The sequence below is a fragment of the Leptodactylus fuscus genome, chromosome 9, assembly GCF_031893055.1.
Source record: "Leptodactylus fuscus isolate aLepFus1 chromosome 9, aLepFus1.hap2, whole genome shotgun sequence".
Taxonomy (NCBI): Eukaryota; Metazoa; Chordata; class Amphibia; order Anura; family Leptodactylidae; genus Leptodactylus; species Leptodactylus fuscus.
The window spans coordinates 87,782,734-87,805,063 of record NC_134273.1 but is presented as its reverse complement, the minus strand read 5'-3'; the positions used below and the strand labels follow the sequence as shown (position 1 = coordinate 87,805,063).

Sequence of the window (22,330 nt, the reverse complement as noted above, 5' to 3'; positions counted from 1 at the left end):
GTGACTAGTAATATCTTTTCATTACTGGCATGTTCCCTTTAGATCTGGAGTTTATTGAAGATTGTAAGGAGCACAAAGAAGACACCTGCAAAGCATCAAAGATAACAGATGGTGTGTGTGTGCAGTTCACTTGTCAACCTCTAGGGGGCAGACAGACACCAGTGAGCACAGGCTCAGCGGCAGGTCCTTACACTCCTCTTCCATCCCTTGGCCTCTGTCCCTGGAAGTCGCAGGCGTTGCTGGTCTGAGAGTTGCAGGTTGTTGCTTGCACTTGTAGTCCCACCAGAGGCGAGCGCTGGGATAGATCTTAGTTCAGACTACCCTACAAAGCCAGCCATGAGTACTGCAGCACCTCCTCTCTACAGCGAATTCTCTCATATTCCAAGTATATTAAAAGACTTAATAAGTAACACATGGAATCTCACATACATATGGGCTAGAAAATATTCAGCTTTCAGAGTTCACACGCTCGGGGCGAAGAGTTAATTTCCTTAAAGGGGCACTCTAACCGTATAACAGCTATGACTAGAGTCTGAGGGGCGGGGCAAGACACAGGGATTCTCCCATTGGTGTTCTTGTGTCAGATCCTGCACTAGGCAGAGCAAACAAGTAATGATTGGACACTAGGGCAAACCTGGTTTGTATACCTGCCTGCTGACTGTTTCCAATAACAGATAACAAGCCGGACAAAGCTCTTTAAAGACAGGACTAGGCGGTGAACAACAGTTACAAGACATTGAGTGAGGGGTTGTCACAGCTCCGCCCACTCTCAGCATCACTGAAGACGCATGTGACTCCTGGGCTCGCTGTATCTTCTCTAGACTCTCTGACTTCTCCCTGCGGTCTGAGCAGACGCTCTCTCTTGTGACAGTAAAGTGATGGATTTATTACAGGGGAGAGTGATCATGATTTATAGTGTTTGTATCTGCACATAGAAGAGAGCGCCCCCTATGTATGACCCGAGCTGGGACTAACGTCTCATATTCTGTCCACTCAGTGTATGAGATATAAACCCAATTTCTTATATTCCTAGAATATAGGTGTATGAGGAGAAGAAGACGGCGCTCTGGAAGTGAGGACTGACAAGAACTTCATAAGATGATTGATAGACTCGCTATACGTGACAGGTGACAGGACAGAGGACAGAAGCTTCATAAGATGATTGATAGACTCGCTATACATGACAGGTGACAGGACAGAGGACAGAAGCTTCATAAGATGATTGACGGAGAAGATCCACAAGATTCGAGACAGTCAAGATTCCCAGAATGATTGATAGTTAAGATTGACACGATGATTGACAGACAAAGTTCCCAAGATGATTGACAGCCAAGATTCCTTCGATGACGTCTGAAGACTCCCAGACATGCTCAGACAGTGACTGTTCTTTATTCTTAGCTGATGTAGTAAATGGCTGAACGTTTCCTAATTGTTTCGCTCAGTGTCTGACCCTCGGCCGGCCGACACTCGGCGTCTGTAAGGAATTATGGAAAAGGATTCCATAGAAATTAGAAGACTTAAAGAACTTCTCCAGGTCCAAGGATGAAATTCCTGGAAACGTAACTTCGGCTCCACTTCCACCATCCACATTCCTCCTGCACCCCCTAGTCCAGGCACCCGGCCACCGACCTGTGTATTCTGATACTATCCCCATGGAGACTGCCCCATATAAGAGCATGGTATTAGCGGCGCCCCCACGGTGCCCTGCACGAGCTTTACTGCTCTGGTCTATGGCTTAGGTCTGGAGAAATAGTTTCTCCTCCATCGGTGCAGGGAAAACATTTATTTTGGACATTCAGCTAATTTCCCAAATTCCGAGGCTTGGAGGAATGTTACTATAATTAGGACCCAAAGCTGCCAACCCGGACCCAGCAGCGCCCCTGCCCAGAGGCCGAGGATGTATTGTAACGTCTCAGTTTATAGACTTCTCCTGAGATATAGAAGGTGCGGAGAGATGAGAGGAAGGAAGGACCAATAAACACTGACTCACATCCTGAGGAGGCGAGCGCGGCTTGTGGACCATCATGAGCGCAGGGCCCTGCTCCAGACTGGCAGCTTACAGGGCACCGCGCCAAGGAGCAAATCATATGCAATCCCCCAAGAGCTGCTGGAATGTTCTATTTCAGATGTTAGTTATGTCTACGCTCAACCTCACAGTCTTGTCCTAGAAATGTCCATTCACTTTCCTTCACACCAACGCATTGATAATGGAAGGAGAAATACTATAAAGTCTGCGCCGCTGTGTGAGGACGGGAACGTTCAGTAAGGAGCCGCCCCCTGCAAAATAAGTATAGGAAGATAAATCCTGCTGCACACAAAAGTAGTAATGAAGGGATATAAGGATTTATTCTACAATAGAACATACGCCATGGACACAATGCAAAATAATGGTTTGGAAAGGCAAACTAGATCACTCAGTAGCTAGACCTTCATCGGAATAGATCTAGTGGATAGCATGGCAGGGAGAAGTGTCAGGGCTGCAAAATTACGGGAACAAAATAACGCGCGTTATACGATCGGAATCCGCACTGAAATCCATGGGACCTTTTTTGAGCGCGCAAACTCTAACACGCGTATACAAGCCAGATTGTGCGCCAGTTTACTCCATGTGAACTGCCCCTTACTTTCACACCTGCATTCGTTTTCCGTTCTTCAGTTCTCTTTGGCAACCCAAAAAACAGAAAGCTAAACTGCTTAAGAGGCGGTTATTAAAGGATTATCTTATCTTATCTTACTCACAGAAATTCACGGAGCTCATTGACTACTGTATAATGGGATCCTTTAGGTTTCCGTTTGCAGGACTTTTCTCTCCACATTTTAGGATTTTGCTGTCTGCTTGAGTTATCGGACATGGTCATAAACGTATTATTTCTTTATTATACTTACCTGTATAGCGCCATCATATTCCGCAGCGCTATATAGACATTGTCAGTCACTGTCCCATACAGGGCTCACAATCTACATTCCCTATCAGTAGGTCTTTGCTGTGCGGGAGGAAACTGGAGAATCCGGAGGAAACCCACGCAAACACAGGGAGAACATACAAACTCCTTATAGATGTTGTCCTTGGCAGGATTTGAACCCAGGTCTCCAGCGCTGCAAGGCTAAGCACTGAGCCACCGTGCCGCCCACTTAAGGACACACACAGACACTTAAAGACACAACATAATATCCCATTTAAAATAATGGAAAGTGTAAAGAGACACCGCTGGTGTCCGTTGCTAAAATCTTGCATGGACATTCGCTACAGACACCTATGGTAGTGTGAACCCAGCCTGTCTTCTGCTGAATCCTCTCCTGACCTTGACTCAAAAAAATGCAACAAAATCTGCAACAAGAAAGCCTGCGTTTCCGCACGTGGAGTTTTAGGCTTAAGCGGGTTCATGGACTGACCCCCCGAGTGTAGATCAGGTGTGAGCTTCGCCTGACTGTGTTATATGGAGGTTTGTCACACAGATCCTTCCTCCTAATTGTATCGATCTCTTTTCCTGTTGATATCACGTGAGATTTGGGTCAGGATTGTAATCAATACAGAATACTCTGCAGAGCATCGCACCCTGACAGCAGCCAATACATCTCCAGCCATGCAGAGCATTACAAGAGCACACAGAGCATTGCACAGTCATCCAGGTGGGACTGATTAATGGCCGCCTGTCTCTCAGCCCTCAATACTGCAGGCTCTGTCTCACCCTATTTATAAATCATTTTACGCCCCCACCTCCTGCAGGGGAAGGGGCAAGTGGAAAAGTGGAGTCACCGGCGCCCTGGAGCTGCAGCACGCCGGGCTGTGATGAATTCTCCCATTAAGAAGAGATTAATGTGAACTGGTACAAAGCAATTAGTGATGGGAATTGCAGGTCACCCCAGTTCCCCTGCGTGATGGGGGTGACTCCTGGCACATAGAGAAATGATTTTGGGAAGGGGCAAAGTAGCTGACCCCCCTCCCCGGCAAGCAGCGGCCGATCCCTGTGCAATACAGGGGCCCCTGGTGTGGGTGCTATGTCACACTGGTCCTTCAATCTCCTAGAACTTTTGCAACAAAGTATCAGGTTGTAACACAGAATAGTACGCGGTGACACAAAGTATCATAACACATCGATACAAGGAGCTCAGGAGTCTGGGAAAGCTGGGTGACGACCGCAATAGGCTATTCGTTATATAATACAGAGGGGACGTTGTGTGAGATGTCGGATGATTTCTCTGCATTCAGTGCCCGCTCCTTCTCGCATGACGTCGCTCCAGCACCGCTTCGCCTTGATTTTTAGAAGTGGCGTAACGAGATGAAACACGGCGGGATATAAACATGTGGGAGATGTTGACTCTTGCTGGAGCTGCTGGTACACACACGGTGCACTCGCACGCTCGCCTGTTTATACCCCGTCAGATGTGAAATACTATTGTCCTAAACAGGATTAAACAACACGAGATCTAAACCAAACACAAAACCGACTGCACACGGACTGGAAGCTGCGGCGCCACCTGTGGTGAACCTGGACATAGGCAAATGCATGAAGAGCAATTCCTAAAAATGTGTTTATCACCGGGGTCACAGAATTATTAGACAATAACAATGTCACCTGGCCCATGTCCAGCTCAATGCAGCCATGTTATCCTTCACCCAGCTTTCCCAAGAACAGATCTAGTTAATACATGGCTAATTATCGCCTGAGCATGTCTCTTTTGTAATCCTTGGGCAGGGCAATGGACATCAGACAAAACAATACCACCTAACCCATGTCCCATACAGAACAGAATATGGTTATATTATCATTCACCCAGCTTTCCCAAGAACAGATATAGTTAATAAATATCCAAATAGAGCTTGTTTGGAGACCCCCGCCTACCCCTGGGCATGTCTCTTTGTAATCATTGGGCACTAGGCAGACACAATGCCACCCGGCCCATGTCCCGCTGAATGCTCGCTTGTTTTCTGCCTTGGCCCCTGCTCTCATATTTGGCAGGTCTGGCCCTTGTGGTTGTAACAGGAGACGAGGGGAAGAGGAAAGATTCTGGGAGCAGTCTGCAACGTTCTGGACAAAGACCCCAGTGTGCCGATTAACCCCTAATAGGGTGGGGGTCCTAGAACATCGCCACCTTGTAAACCCCTCCTGGTGCACCTGGTGCTGCGGCTGCCACCATTATAAATGACTAAACTGAGCAAAGACTCGGAGTAAGTGCGAAAGTAGAGACAAAGTGTCCAGTGTTCAGCCTTAAGCAGTGAGAAGCCTCCAGAGCAGTCGCTCTATAAGATCTGCAGAGCTGTGAGCTGGACCCTGGAATCTCCAGAGCCCCCGAGTGATGGACACCTGGAAGAGGAGGAAAATCTGTGCAACCTGCCACCACAATAACAGACTCCTTACACTACCCAGCTTTCCTAGAATCCTGAAAGGCAAATCTGGCCAATAATGCATCCACCACTACAACATCAATACATGACGTAACAGATACTGTATGGATGAGCGACTGTCCCCATGGGACCTGTGATAGGGACAATGTCATGTTCACCCAGCTTTCCAAGAAGCAGATACAACTAAGAAGGAACAGAATATTAGATAAGATAATAAATTGTTATATGTATGGGAGAGCACTGTACTGTATCTAAGCTCATCATGTGTGATACTTCTGAAGAGCTGCTGTATCTAAGCCAATCACGTGTGCTGCTGAGTGCTGAACTGCGTATCTAAGCCAATCATGTAGGATACTGTCCCTTGAGCTTCTGTATCTATTGCAATGACAAGTGATATTGTATACTGAGCTGTGTATCTAAGCCTGTTATGTGTGATACTGTATACTGAGCTACTGTATCTAAGCCTGTTATATGTGATACTGTATACTGAGCTGTGTATCTAATCCTATCCTGTGTGATACTGTATACTGAGCTGTGTATCTAATCCTATCCTGTGTGATACTGTATACTGAGCTGTGTATCTAATCATATCCTGTAAGATACTGTACACTGAGCTGTGTATCTAATCCTATCCCGTGTGATACTGTATACTGAGCTGTATCTAATCCTATCCTGTGTGATACTGACTGCTGAGCTGTGTATCTAATCCTATCCTGTGTGATACTGTATACTGAGCTGTGTATCTAATCCTATCCTGTGTGATACTGTATACTGAGCTGTGTATCTAATCCTATCCCGTGTGATACTGTATACTGAGCTGTATCTAATCCTATCCTGTGTGATACTGACTGCTGAGCTGTGTATCTAATCCTATCCTGTGTGATACTGTATACTGAGCTGTGTATCTAATCCTATCCTGTGTGATACTGTATACTGAGCTGTGTATCTAATCCTATCCTGTGTGATACTGTATACTGAGCTGTGTATCTCATCCTATCCTGTGTGATACTGTATACTGAGCTGTGTATCTAATCCTATCCTGTGTGATACTGTATACTGAGCTGTGTATCTAATCCTATCCTGTGTGATACTGTATACTGAGCTGTGTATCTAATCCTATCCTGTGTGATACTGTATACTGAGCTGTGTATCTAATCCTATCCTGTGTGATACTGTATTCTGAGCTGTGTATCTAATCCTATGCTGTGCGATACTGTATACTGAGCTGTGTATCTAATCCTATCCTGTGTGATACTGTATACTGAGCTGTGTATCTAATCCTCTCCTGTGTGATACTGTATACTGAGCTGTATCTAATCCTATCCTGTGTGATACTGACTGCTGAGCTGTGTATCTAATCCTATCCCGTGTGATACTGTATACTGAGCTGTATCTAATCCTATCCTGTGTGATACTGTATACTGAGCTGTGTATCTAATCCTATCCTGTGTGATACTGTATACTGAGCTGTGTATCTAATCCTATCCTGTGCGATACTGTACACTGAGCTGTGTATCTAATCCTATCCTGTGTGATACTGTATACTGAGCCGTGTATCTAATCCTATCCCGTGTGATACTGTATACTGAGCTGTATCTAATCCTATCCTGTGTGATACTGACTGCTGAGCTGTATCTAATCCTATCCTGTGTGATACTGACTGCTGAGCTGTGTATCTAATCCTATCCTGTGTGATACTGTATACTGAGCTGTGTATCTAATCCTATCCTGTGTGATACTGTATACTGAGCTGTGTATCTAATCCTATCCTGTGCGATACTGTACACTGAGCTGTATCTAATCCTATCCTGTGTGATACTGTATACTGAGCTGTGTATCTAATCCTCTCCCGTGTGATACTGTATACTGAGCTGTATCTAATCCTATCCTGTGTGATACTGTATACTGAGCTGTGTATCTAATCCTATCCTGTGTGATACTGTATACTGAGCCGTGTATCTAATCCTATCCCGTGTGATACTGTATACTGAGCTGTGTATCTAATCCTATCCTGTGTGATACTGTATACTGAGCTGTGTATCTAATCCTATCCTGTGTGATACTGTATACTGAGCTGTGTATCTAATCCTATCCTGTGTGATACTATATACTGAGCTGTATCTAATCCTATCCTGTGTGATACTGTATACTGAGCTGTGTATCTAATCCTATCCTGTGTGATACTGTATACTGAGCTGTGTATCTAATCCTATCCTGTGTGATACTGTATACTGAGCTGTATCTAATCCTATCCTGTGTGATACTGTATACTGAGCTGTGTATCTAATCCTATCCTGTGTGATACTGTATACTGAGCTGTGTATCTAATCCTATCCTGTGTGATACTGTATACTGAGCTGTGTATCTAATCCTATCCTGTGTGATACTATATACTGAGCTGTATCTAATCCTATCCTGTGTGATACTGTATACTGAGCTGTGTATCTAATCCTATCCTGTGTGATACTGTATACTGAGCTGTGTATCTAATCCTATCCTGTGTGATACTGTATACTGAGCTGTATCTAATCCTATCCTGTGTGATACTGTATACTGAGCCGTGTATCTAATCCTATCCTGTGTGATACTGTATACTGAGCTGTGTATCTAATCCTATCCTGTGTGATACTGTATACTGAGCTGTGTATCTAATCCTATCCTGTGTGATACTGTATACTGAGCTGTATCTAATCCTATCCCGTGTGATACTGTATACTGAGCCGTGTATCTAATCCTATCCTGTGTGATACTGTATACTGAGCCGTGTATCTAATCCTATCCTGTGTGATACTGTATACTGAGCTGTGTATCTAATCCTCTCCTGTGTGATACTATATACTGAGCTGTATCTAATCCTATCCTGTGCGATACTGACTGCTGAGCTGTGTATCTAATCCTATCCTGTGTGATACTGTATACTAAGCTGTGTATCTAATCCTATCCTGTGTGATACTGTATACTGAGCTGTGTATCTAATCCTATCCTGTGTGATACTGTATACTGAGCTGTGTATCTAATCCTATCCTGTGTGATACTGTATACTGAGCTGTGTATCTAATCCTATCCTGTGTGATACTGTATACTGAGCTGTGTATCTAATCCTATCCTGTGCGATACTGACTGCTGAGCTGTGTATCTAATCCTATCCTGTGTGATACTGTATACTGAGCTGTGTATCTAATCCTATCCTGTGTGATACTGTATACTGAGCTGTGTATCTAATTCTATCCTGTGTGATACTGTCTACTGAGCTGTGTATCTAATCCTATCCTGTGTGATACTGTATACTGAGCTGTGTATCTAATCCTATCCTGTGCGATACTGACTGCTGAGCTGTGTATCTAATCCTATTCTGTGTGATACTGTATACTGAGCTGTATCTAATCATATCCTGTGTGATACTGTATACTGAGCTGTGTATCTAATCCTATCCTGTGTGATACTGTATACTGAGCTGTGTATCTAATCCTATCCTGTGTGATACTGTATACTGAGCTGTGTATCTAATCCTATCCTGTGTGATACTGTATACTGAGCTGTGTATCTAATCCTATCCTGTGTGATACTGTATACTGAGCTGTGTATCTAATCCTATCCTGTGTGATACTGTATACTGAGCTGTGTATCTAATCCTATCCTGTGTGATACTGTATACTGAGCTGTGTATCTAATCCTATCCTGTGTGATACTGTGTACTGAGCTGTGTATCTAATCCTATCCTGTGTGATACTGTATACTGAGCTGTGTATCTAATCCTATCCTGTGTGATACTGTATACTGAGCTGTGTATCTAATCCTATCCTGTGTGATACTGTATACTGAGCTGTGTATCTAATCCTATCCTGTGTGATACCATATACTGAGCTGTGTATCTAATCCTATCCTGTGTGATACAGTATACCGAGCTGTGTATCTAATCCTATCCTGTGTGATACTGTCTGCTGAGCTGCCGTATCTAATCCTATCCTGTGTGATACTGTTTGCTAAACTATTTAGCTAAACCTATTATTTGTTATACTGTCTGCAACACTGTATCTAAATATACGCTAAATATGTGACACATTGTCCGCTAACGCTGGGTTCACACCTGCGTTCAGGGTCTGCATGGCAGAAGACGGAAACCATAGACCGGGTCCGGCCGTGCGCGGCGGTGAGCGTTTTAGGCTCTCCGCCGCGAAACCGGATTTTTTTATCCGGACACAGAGTAGTGCATGTCCGACTCTGTGTCCGGATTATAAAACCCGGTTTCGCGGCGGAGAGCGCAAAACGCCCGAACAGCTTTCTCACCCATTCAAATGAATGGGTGAGAAAGTCTCCTGCAGGCTTCCGTCTCCTGCATCTGTTTTATGCAGGAAACGGAAACCTGCAATAAGGACCCTACAACGCAGATGTGAACGAGCCCTGAGCTATGTATCTAAGCCTGCTGCGTATGATCCTGTCTGTAGAACTTCCAAATGTGTAAAACTATCTGCTGAGCTGCTGTATCTAAGTCTGTCATGTGTGATACCGTCTGAGGAGCTTCTATGTATTGACCTATAATTTGCTGCTATGGCTTCTTAACCTGTAATCTGGCATACTTTATACTGGATTCCTGTATCCAAACCCATCATTCGTGATACTGTCTATAGAGCCTGTACATCTTGGGATACATTCTTCTGAGCTGCTGTATCTAAGCCCATCTAATGTGATACTGTCTGTGAAGCTTCTACGTTTTGGGATCCTTTCTCCCGAGCTGCTGTATCTAAGCCCATCATATGTGATACTGTCTATAGAGCCTCTACATCTTAGGATCCTTTCTCCCGAGCTGCTGTATCTAAGCCCATCATGTGTGATACTGTCTATAGAGCCTCTACGCCTTAGGATCCTTTCTCCCGAGCTGCTGTATCTAAGCCCATCATGTGTGATACTGTCTATAGAGCCTCTACGCCTTAGGATCCTTTCTCCCGAGCTGCTGTATCTAAGCCCATCATGTGTGATACTGTCTGCTAAGCCTCTACGTTTTGGCATCCTTTCTCTTGATCTGCTGTATCTAAGCCCATCATGTGTGACACTGCGCACTACTGCCCCCAGCAGGTAGTCGGCTCCGGTCACCACTGACCACAAGTTCTGTAATTCCAATTCCTTTAAAGGAAGAACAGTAAATGTAGCAGGAAGCGGCAGCGCAGGAGCGGCGCAGGGCGCAGACACGGTGAATCAGGCATTCCTCCGGCCTGGCTCAGCTCTCTCGCACCGTCTGGGTGTTCCCTGGTTCAGCAGAGTAAGTGACACCCAGGCCGGAGCCCCATTGGCTGTGAGGCGGGCGCTGCACCCCATTGGCTCAGGGACTTTTACTAGGAGTTTCAGCTCTTGGTTAAAGTTGCATGAAACAGTCTGAGAGCTGCAGCTGGGACAGGAGGTGCTGAAGGTGGGACAGCGACAACCCTGACAACTCTGACAACCCAGGAGATGGAGCTCAGCGCAGGCACCCAGAAGGTGAGTGCAGTTCCCCTTTATGATACAGGCTGTGGTGAGTTATTTCCAGCTGTTGTGAAACTACAAGTCCCAGCAGAACTTAAGACATCGCACAAGGTTACCTGAGCTGATATAAGAAACCTGAACTACAAGTCCCAGCAGCCTAACACACAGCATGTAAGGACTTGTAGGCTCAGACTGCCAGGAACTACAAGTCCCAGCACCATGTCACACATGATAACACAACCTTGTACAACCTGAGACTCTCCTGTCATTAGTAAGTAGCACTACAAGTCCCAGCACCAGACTCCCAGGCTATAGAGGAACTACTGTATATGCCAGAGTAGTCCGGGCGCCCGCACAGGTGAGCACCCAGCTTTCCCAGATCCCTCATGCTATATTGCCTTCTCCTGTGCTGCATAACTAAACACGCGTGTCATTCAGGAGCCCTAGAAAGCTGAGTGTCAACCTCTATGGGAGCTGTGCTGCTGCCTGTGTCATGTGTCACCCAGCTTTCCCAGAAGCAGATACAACGAGGAAATAGCTGAAAGAATCAATTATCATATATGTAATAAGTATGTGCCCCCCTGTATGAAATTGTATAAGTATGTGCCCCCCTGTATGACACTATATAAGTATGTGCCCCCCTGTATGACACTGTATAAGTATGTGCCCCCCCTGTATGACACTATATAAGTATGTGCCCCCCTGTATGAAATTGTATAAGTATGTGCCCCCCTGTATGACACTGTATAAGTATGTGCCCCCCCATATGACACCGTATAAGTATGTGCCCCCCCATATGACACTATATAAGTATGTGCCCCCCCATATGACACTATATAAGTATGTGCCCCCCCATATGACACCATATAAGTATGTGCCCCCCTGTATGACACTGTATAAGTATGTGCCCCCCTGTATGACACTGTATAAGTATGTGCCCCCCTGTATGACACCATATAAGTATGTGCCCCCCCATATGACACTATATAAGTATGTGCCCCCCCATATGACACCGTATAAGTATGTGCCCCCCTGTATGACACCATATAAGTATGTGCCCCCCCATATGACACTATATAAGTATGTGCCCCCCCATATGACACCGTATAAGTATGTGCCCCCCCATATGACACCATATAAGTATGTGCCCCCCTGTATGACACTGTATAAGTATGTGCCCCCCTGTATGACACTGTATAAGTATGTGCCCCCCTGTATGACACCATATAAGTATGTGCCCCCCTGTATGACACTGTATAAGTATGTGCCCCCCCATATGACACTATATAAGTATGTGCCCCCCTGTATGAAATTGTATAAGTATGTGCCCCCCTGTATGACACTGTATAAGTATGTGCCCCCCCATATGACACCGTATAAGTATGTGCCCCCCCATATGACACTATATAAGTATGTGCCCCCCCATATGACACCATATAAGTATGTGCCCCCCTGTATGACACTGTATAAGTATGTGCCCCCCTGTATGACACTATATAAGCATGTGCCCCCCCATATGACACTATATAAGTATGTGCCCCCCTGTATGAAATTGTATAAGTATGTGCCCCCCTGTATGACACTGTATAAGTATGTGCCCCCCCATATGACACCGTATAAGTATGTGCCCCCCCATATGACACTATATAAGTATGTGCCCCCCCATATGACACCATATAAGTATGTGCCCCCCTGTATGACACTGTATAAGTATGTGCCCCCCTGTATGACACTGTATAAGTATGTGCCCCCCTGTATGACACCATATAAGTATGTGCCCCCCTGTATGACACTATATAAGTATGTGCCCCCCCATATGACACTATATAAGTATGTGCCCCCCCATATGACACTATATAAGTATGTGCCCCCCATATGACACTATATAAGTATGTGCCCCCCTGTATGACACTGTATAAGTATGTGCCCCCCTGTATGACACTATATAAGTATGTGCCCCCCTGTATGACACCATATAAGTATGTGCCCCCCTGTATGACACTGTATAAGTATGTGCCCCCCTGTATGACACTGTATAAGTATGTGCCCCCCTGTATGACACTATATAAGTATGTGCCCCCCATATGACACCATATAAGTATGTGCCCCCCTGTATGACACTATATAAGTATGTGCCCCCCATATGACACCATATAAGTATGTGCCCCCCTGTATGACACTGTATAAGTATGTGCCCCCCCATATTACACCATATAAGTATGTGCCCCCCTGTATGACACTATATAAGTATGTGCCCCCCATATGACACTATATAAGTATGTGCCCCCCTGTATGACACTATATAAGTATGTGCCCCCCCATATGACACCGTATAAGTATGTGCCCCCCCATATGACACTATATAAGTATGTGCCCCCCCATATGACACCATATAAGTATGTGCCCCCCTGTATGACACTGTATAAGTATGTGCCCCCCTGTATGACACCATATAAGTATGTGCCCCCCTGTATGACACTATATAAGTATGTGCCCCCCCATATGACACTATATAAGTATGTGCCCCCCTGTATGACACTATATAAGTATGTGCCCCCCTGTATGACACTGTATAAGTATGTGCCCCCCTGTATGACACTATATAAGTATGTGCCCCCCTGTATGACACCATATAAGTATGTGCCCCCCTGTATGACACTGTATAAGTATGTGCCCCCCTGTATGACACTGTATAAGTATGTGCCCCCCTGTATGACACTATATAAGTATGTGCCCCCCATATGACACCATATAAGTATGTGCCCCCCTGTATGACACTATATAAGTATGTGCCCCCCATATGACACCATATAAGTATGTGCCCCCCATATGACACCATATAAGTATGTGCCCCCCTGTATGACACTATATAAGTATGTGCCCCCCATATGACACCGTATAAGTATGTGCCCCCCTGTATGACACTGTATAAGTATGTGCCCCCCTGTATGACACTATATAAGTATGTGCCCCCCTGTATGACACCATATAAGTATGTGCCCCCCCATATGACACTATATAAGTATGTGCCCCCCTGTATGACACTATATAAGTATGTGCCCCCCTGTATGACACTATATAAGTATGTGCCCCCCATATGACACCATATAAGTATGTGCCCCCCTGTATGATACTGTATAAGTATGTGCCCCCCATATGACACCGTATAAGTATGTGCCCCCCTGTATGACACTGTATAAGTATGTGCCCCCCTGTATGACACTGTATAAGTATGTGCCCCCCTGTATGACACTATATAAGTATGTGCCCCCCATATGACACCATATAAGTATGTGCCCCCCTGTATGACACCGTATAAGTATGTGCCCCCCTGTATGACACTGTATAAGTATGTGCCCCCCTGTATGACACTGTATAAGTATGCGCCCCCCCATATGACACTATATAAGTATGTGCCCCCCTGTATGACACTGTATAAGTATGTGCCCCCCCCCGTATGACACTATATAAGTATGTGCCCCCCTGTATGACACTGTATAAGTATGTGCCACCCTGTATGACACTGTATAAGTATGTGCCCCCCCATATGACACTATATAAGTATGTGCCCCCCTGTATGACACTATATAAGTATGTGCCCCCCTGTATGACACCATATAAGTATGTGCCCCCCTGTATGACACTATATAAGTATGTGCCCCCCTGTATGACACTATATAAGTATGTGCCCCCCCATATTACACCATATAAGTATGTGCCCCCCTGTATGACACTATATAAGTATGTGCCCCCCTGTATGACACTATATAAGTATGTGCCCCCCCATATTACACCATATAAGTATGTGCCCCCCTGTATGACACTATATAAGTATGTGCCCCCCTGTATGACACTATATAAGTATGTGCCCCCCCATATGACACCATATAAGTATGTGCCCCCCTGTATGACGCTATATAAGTATGTGCCCCCCCATATGACACTGTATAAGTATGTGCCCCCCTGTATGACACTATATAAGTATGTGCCCCCCTGTATGACACTATATAAGCATGTGCCCCCCTGTATGACACTGTATAAGTATGTGCCCCCCTGTATGACACTATATAAGTATGTGCCCCCCATATGACACTATATAAGTATGTGCCCCCCTGTATGACACTGTATAAGTATGTGCCCCCCTGTATGACACTGTATAAGTATGTGCCCCCCCATATGACACCATATAAGTATGTGCCCCCCTGTATGACACTATATAAGTATGTGCCCCCCTGTATGACACTATATAAGTATGTGCCCCCCATATGACACTGTATAAGTATGTGCCCCCCCTGTATGACACTATATAAGTATGTGCCCCCCTGTATGACACTATATAAGTATGTGCCCCCCATATGACACTGTATAAGTATGTGCCCCCCCTGTATGACACTATATAAGTATGTGCCCCCCCATATGACACTATATAAGTATGTGCCCCCCTGTATGACACTGTATAAGTATGTGCCCCCCTGTATGACACTGTATAAGTATGTTCCCCCCCCCCGTATGACACTATATAAGTATGTGCCCCCCTGTATGACACTGTATAAGTATGTGCCCCCCTGTATGACACTGTATAAGTATGTGCCCCCCTGTATGACACTATATAAGTATGTGCCCCCCTGTATGACACTGTATAAGTATGTGCCCCCCCATCTGTATGACACAGCAGCAGTGACACTGTATACAGGTGTGTGATCACGTATAACGTAAGAAGAAGAGATGGCGGTATAAACAGTGTAATAATTCAGCCAAACTCCACGGTAATAATAAGTAAGCGATGAGGCTGCGCCGTCCTCCATGTTTCCCTGGCTGTCTTAGTGAAATGAATGGCGGCAGCCTGCACTATGTCAGCACAACACTTCAGAGCAGGAGAGGCTGTCAGCAGAAGCATAAATAATACCGCACTGTAATAGTCCACAGCTCTGTAGTTCTAAAGTGTCCGCAGGTCGCACAACTAGAACATTACACCTGAAGGGCGGCAACAAGTCCAATGTATTCAGATGAAGGGGACCTAAGAAGTACATGGTGGAGGGACGTCCTATATATATATATATACCTACAGCACCTCCGACCTCAGCAGCCAGGCAGGGGTCAAAGGTAACTGAGATCCAGCAGGAGATTAAAGATTGCTAGGAATTTGTTTAATTTTTAATGCAGAGAAGAGTCAGGAAACTTTTTGTCTAATTCTAGGGGTGTAATTCATCTGTATTATATGTACCCAGTGACAGAATAGTGAGCGCAGCTCTGGAGTATAATACAGGATAAGTAATGTAATGTATGTACACAGTGACTGCACCAGCAGAATAGTGAGCGCAGCTCTGGAGTATAATACAGGATAAGTAATGTAATGTATGTACACAGTGACTGCACCAGCAGAATAGTGAGCGCAGCTCTGGAGTATAATACAGGATAAGTAATGTAATGTATGTACACAGTGACTGTACCAGCAGAATAGTGAGCGCAGCTCTGGAGTATAATACAGGATAAGTAATGTAATGTATGTACACAGTGACTGCACCAGCAGAATAGTGAGCACAGCTCTGGAGTATAATACAGGATAAGTAATGTAATATATGTACACAGTGACTGCACCAGCAGAATAGTGAGCGCAGCTCTGGAGTATAATACAGGATAAGTAATGTAATGTATGTACACAGTGACTGCACCAGCAGAATAGTGAGCGCAGCTCTGGAGTATAATACAGGATAAGTAATGTAATGTATGTACACAGTGACTGCACCAGCAGAATAGTGAGCGCAGCTCTGGAGTATAATACAGGATAAGTAATGTAATGTAATGTATGTACACAGTGACTGTACCAGCAGAATAGTGAGCGCAGCTCTGGAGTATAATACAGGATAAGTAATGTAATGTATGTACACAGTGACTGTACCAGCAGAATAGTGAGCGCAGCTCTGGAGTATAATACAGGATAAGTAATGTAATGTATGTACACAGTGACTGCACCAGCAGAATAGTGAGCGCAGCTCTGGAGTATAATACAGGATAAGTAATGTAATGTATGTACACAGTGACTGCACCAGCAGAATAGTGAGCGCAGCTCTGGAGTATAATACAGGATAAGTAATGTAATGTATGTACACAGTGACTGTACCAGCAGAATAGTGAGCGCAGCTCTGGGGTATAATACAGGATAAGTAATGTAATGTATGTACAAAGTGACTGCACCAGCAGAATAGTGAGCGCAGCTCTGGGGTATAATACAGGATAAGTAATGTAATGTATGTACACAGTGACTGCACCAGCAGAATAGTGAGCGCAGCTCTGGAGTATAATACAGGATAAGTAATGTTATGTACACAGTGACTGTACCAGCAGAATAGTGAGCGCAGCTCTGGAGTATAATACAGGATAAGTAATGTAATGTATGTACACAGTGACTGTACCAGCAGAATAGTGAGCGCAGCTCTGGAGTATGTGCCCCCCTGTATGACACTATATAAGCATGTGCCCCCCCATATGACACTATATAAGTATGTGCCCCCCTGTATGAAATTGTATAAGTATGTGCCCCCCTGTATGACACTGTATAAGTATGTGCCCCCCCATATGACACCGTATAAGTATGTGCCCCCCCATATGACACTATATAAGTATGTGCCCCCCCATATGACACCATATAAGTATGTGCCCCCCTGTATGACACTGTATAAGTATGTGCCCCCCTGTATGACACTGTATAAGTATGTGCCCCCCTGTATGACACCATATAAGTATGTGCCCCCCTGTATGACACTATATAAGTATGTGCCCCCCCATATGACACTATATAAGTATGTGCCCCCCTGTATGACACTATATAAGTATGTGCCCCCCTGTATGACACTGTATAAGTATGTGCCCCCCTGTATGACACTATATAAGTATGTGCCCCCCTGTATGACACCATATAAGTATGTGCCCCCCTGTATGACACTGTATAAGTATGTGCCCCCCTGTATGACACTGTATAAGTATGTGCCCCCCTGTATGACACTATATAAGTATGTGCCCCCCATATGACACCATATAAGTATGTGCCCCCCTGTATGACACTATATAAGTATGTGCCCCCCATATGACACCATATAAGTATGTGCCCCCCTGTATGACACTATATAAGTATGTGCCCCCCTGTATGACACTATATAAGTATGTGCCCCCCATATGACACCGTATAAGTATGTGCCCCCCTGTATGACACTGTATAAGTATGTGCCCCCCTGTATGACACTATATAAGTATGTGCCCCCCTGTATGACACCATATAAGTATGTGCCCCCCCATATGACACTATATAAGTATGTGCCCCCCTGTATGACACTATATAAGTATGTGCCCCCCTGTATGACACTATATAAGTATGTGCCCCCCTGTATGACACCATATAAGTATGTGCCCCCCATATGACACCATATAAGTATGTGCCCCCCTGTATGACACTGTATAAGTATGTGCCCCCCATATGACACCGTATAAGTATGTGCCCCCCTGTATGACACTGTATAAGTATGTGCCCCCCTGTATGACACTGTATAAGTATGTGCCCCCCTGTATGACACTATATAAGTATGTGCCCCCCATATGACACCATATAAGTATGTGCCCCCCTGTATGACACCGTATAAGTATGTGCCCCCCTGTATGACACTGTATAAGTATGTGCCCCCCTGTATGACACTGTATAAGTATGCGCCCCCCCATATGACACTATATAAGTATGTGCCCCCCTGTATGACACTGTATAAGTATGTGCCCCCCCCCGTATGACACTATATAAGTATGTGCCCCCCTGTATGACACTGTATAAGTATGTGCCACCCTGTATGACACTGTATAAGTATGTGCCCCCCCATATGACACTATATAAGTATGTGCCCCCCTGTATGACACTATATAAGTATGTGCCCCCCTGTATGACACCATATAAGTATGTGCCCCCCTGTATGACACTATATAAGTATGTGCCCCCCTGTATGACACTATATAAGCATGTGCCCCCCTGTATGACACTGTATAAGTATGTGCCCCCCCATATGACACTATATAAGTATGTGCCCCCCCATATGACACTATATAAGTATGTGCCCCCCTGTATGACACTGTATAAGTATGTGCCCCCCTGTATGACACTGTATAAGTATGTGCCCCCCTGTATGACACTGTATAAGTATGTGCCCCCCTGTATGACACTGTATAAGTATGTGCCCCCCCATATGACACCATATAAGTATGTGCCCCCCTGTATGACACTATATAAGTATGTGCCCCCCTGTATGACACTATATAAGTATGTGCCCCCCATATGACACTGTATAAGTATGTGCCCCCCCTGTATGACACTATATAAGTATGTGCCCCCCTGTATGACACTATATAAGTATGTGCCCCCCATATGACACTGTATAAGTATGTGCCCCCCCTGTATGACACTATATAAGTATGTGCCCCCCCATATGACACTATATAAGTATGTGCCCCCCTGTATGACACTGTATAAGTATGTGCCCCCCTGTATGACACTGTATAAGTATGTTCCCCCCCCCCGTATGACACTATATAAGTATGTGCCCCCCTGTATGACACTGTATAAGTATGTGCCCCCCTGTATGACACTGTATAAGTATGTGCCCCCCTGTATGACACTATATAAGTATGTGCCCCCCTGTATGACACTGTATAAGTATGTGCCCCCCCATCTGTATGACACAGCAGCAGTGACACTGTATACAGGTGTGTGATCACGTATAACGTAAGAAGAAGAGATGGCGGTATAAACAGTGTAATAATTCAGCCAAACTCCACGGTAATAATAAGTAAGCGATGAGGCTGCGCCGTCCTCCATGTTTCCCTGGCTGTCTTAGTGAAATGAATGGCGGCAGCCTGCACTATGTCAGCACAACACTTCAGAGCAGGAGAGGCTGTCAGCAGAAGCATAAATAATACCGCACTGTAATAGTCCACAGCTCTGTAGTTCTAAAGTGTCCGCAGGTCGCACAACTAGAACATTACACCTGAAGGGCGGCAACAAGTCCAATGTATTCAGATGAAGGGGACCTAAGAAGTACATGGTGGAGGGACGTCCTATATATATATATATACCTACAGCACCTCCGACCTCAGCAGCCAGGCAGGGGTCAAAGGTAACTGAGATCCAGCAGGAGATTAAAGATTGCTAGGAATTTGTTTAATTTTTAATGCAGAGAAGAGTCAGGAAACTTTTTGTCTAATTCTAGGGGTGTAATTCATCTGTATTATATGTACCCAGTGACAGAATAGTGAGCGCAGCTCTGGAGTATAATACAGGATAAGTAATGTAATGTATGTACACAGTGACTGCACCAGCAGAATAGTGAGCGCAGCTCTGGAGTATAATACAGGATAAGTAATGTAATGTATGTACACAGTGACTGCACCAGCAGAATAGTGAGCGCAGCTCTGGAGTATAATACAGGATAAGTAATGTAATGTATGTACACAGTGACTGCACCAGCAGAATAGTGAGCGCAGCTCTGGAGTATAATACAGGATAAGTAATGTAATGTAATGTATGTACACAGTGACTGTACCAGCAGAATAGTGAGCGCAGCTCTGGAGTATAATACAGGATAAGTAATGTAATGTATGTACACAGTGACTGCACCAGCAGAATAGTGAGCGCAGCTCTGGAGTATAATACAGGATAAGTAATGTAATGTATGTACACAGTGACTGTACCAGCAGAATAGTGAGCGCAGCTCTGGAGTATAATACAGGATAAGTAATGTAATGTATGTACACAGTGACTGCACCAGCAGAATAGTGAGCGCAGCTCTGGAGTATAATACAGGATAAGTAATGTAATGTATGTACACAGTGACTGCACCAGCAGAATAGTGAGCGCAGCTCTGGAGTATAATACAGGATAAGTAATGTAATGTATGTACACAGTGACTGTACCAGCAGAATAGTGAGCGCAGCTCTGGGGTATAATACAGGATAAGTAATGTAATGTATGTACAAAGTGACTGCACCAGCAGAATAGTGAGCGCAGCTCTGGGGTATAATACAGGATAAGTAATGTAATGTATGTACACAGTGACTGCACCAGCAGAATAGTGAGCGCAGCTCTGGAGTATAATACAGGATAAGTAATGTTATGTACACAGTGACTGTACCAGCAGAATAGTGAGCGCAGCTCTGGAGTATAATACAGGATAAGTAATGTAATGTATGTACACAGTGACTGTACCAGCAGAATAGTGAGCGCAGCTCTGGAGTATAATACAGGATAAGTAATGTAATGTATGTACACAGTGACTGCACCAGCAGAATAGTGAGCGCAGCTCTGGAGTATAATACAGGATAAGTAATGTAATGTATGTACACAGTGACTGCACCAGCAGAATAGTGAGCGCAGCTCTGGAGTATAATACAGGATAAGTAATGTAATGTATGTACACAGTGACTGTACCAGCAGAATAGTGAGCGCAGCTCTGGGGTATAATACAGGATAAGTAATGTAATGTATGTACACAGTGACTGCACCAGCAGAATAGTGAGAGCAGCTCTGGAGTATAATACAGGATAAGTAATGTAATGTATGTACACAGTGACTGCACCAGCAGAATAGTGAGCGCAGCTCTGGAGTATAATACAGGATAAGTAATGTAATGTATGTACACAGTGACTGTACCAGCAGAATAGTGAGCGCAGCTCTGGAGTATAATACAGGATAAGTAATGTAATGTATGTACACAGTGACTGTACCAGCAGAATAGTGAGCGCAGCTCTGGAGTATAATACAGGATAAGTAATGTTATGTACACAGTGACTGTACCAGCAGAATAGTGAGCGCAGCTCTGGAGTATAATACAGGATAAGTAATGTAATGTATGTACACAGTGACTGTACCAGCAGAATAGTGAGCGCAGCTCTGGCGTATAATACAGGATAAGTAATGTAATGTATGTACACAGTGACTGTACCAGCAGAATAGTGAGCGCAGCTCTGGAGTATAATACAGGATAAGTAATGTAATGTATGTACACAGTGACTGCACCAGCAGAATAGTGAGCGCAGCTCTGGAGTATAATACAGGATAAGTAATGTAATGTATGTACACAGTGACTGCACCAGCAGAATAGTGAGCGCAGCTCTGGAGTATAATACAGGATAAGTAATGTAATGTATGTACACAGTGACTGCACCAGCAGAATAGTGAGCGCAGCTCTGGAGTATAATACAGGATAAGTAATGTAATGTATGTACACAGTGACTGCACCAGCAGAATAGTCAGCGCAGCTCTGGAGTATAATACAGGATAAATAATGTAATGTATGTACACAGTGACTGCACCAGCAGAATAGTGAGCGCAGCTCTGGAGTATAATACAGGATAAGTAATGTAATATATGTACACAGTGACTGCACCAGCAGAATAGTGAGCGCAGCTCTGGGGTATAATACAGGATAAGTAATGTAATATATGTACACAGTGACTGCACCAGCAGAATAGTGAGCGCAGCTCTGGAGTATTATA

General features: G+C 44.7%; 1 protein-coding gene across 1 annotated transcript in view; it reads left to right on the top strand.

Annotated features, from left to right (window-relative positions):
- The first annotated feature begins 10,736 nt into the window (after positions 1-10,736).
- Positions 10,737-22,330, top strand: part of LMCD1 (LIM and cysteine rich domains 1) — a 47,412-nt gene continuing 35,818 nt past the window's right edge. The window contains exon 1 of the mRNA XM_075287691.1: positions 10,737-10,819. Within this exon, the coding sequence (XP_075143792.1) occupies positions 10,793-10,819 (27 nt within the window). The 5' untranslated portion in view covers positions 10,737-10,792. The remainder of the gene's footprint in view (positions 10,820-22,330) is intronic.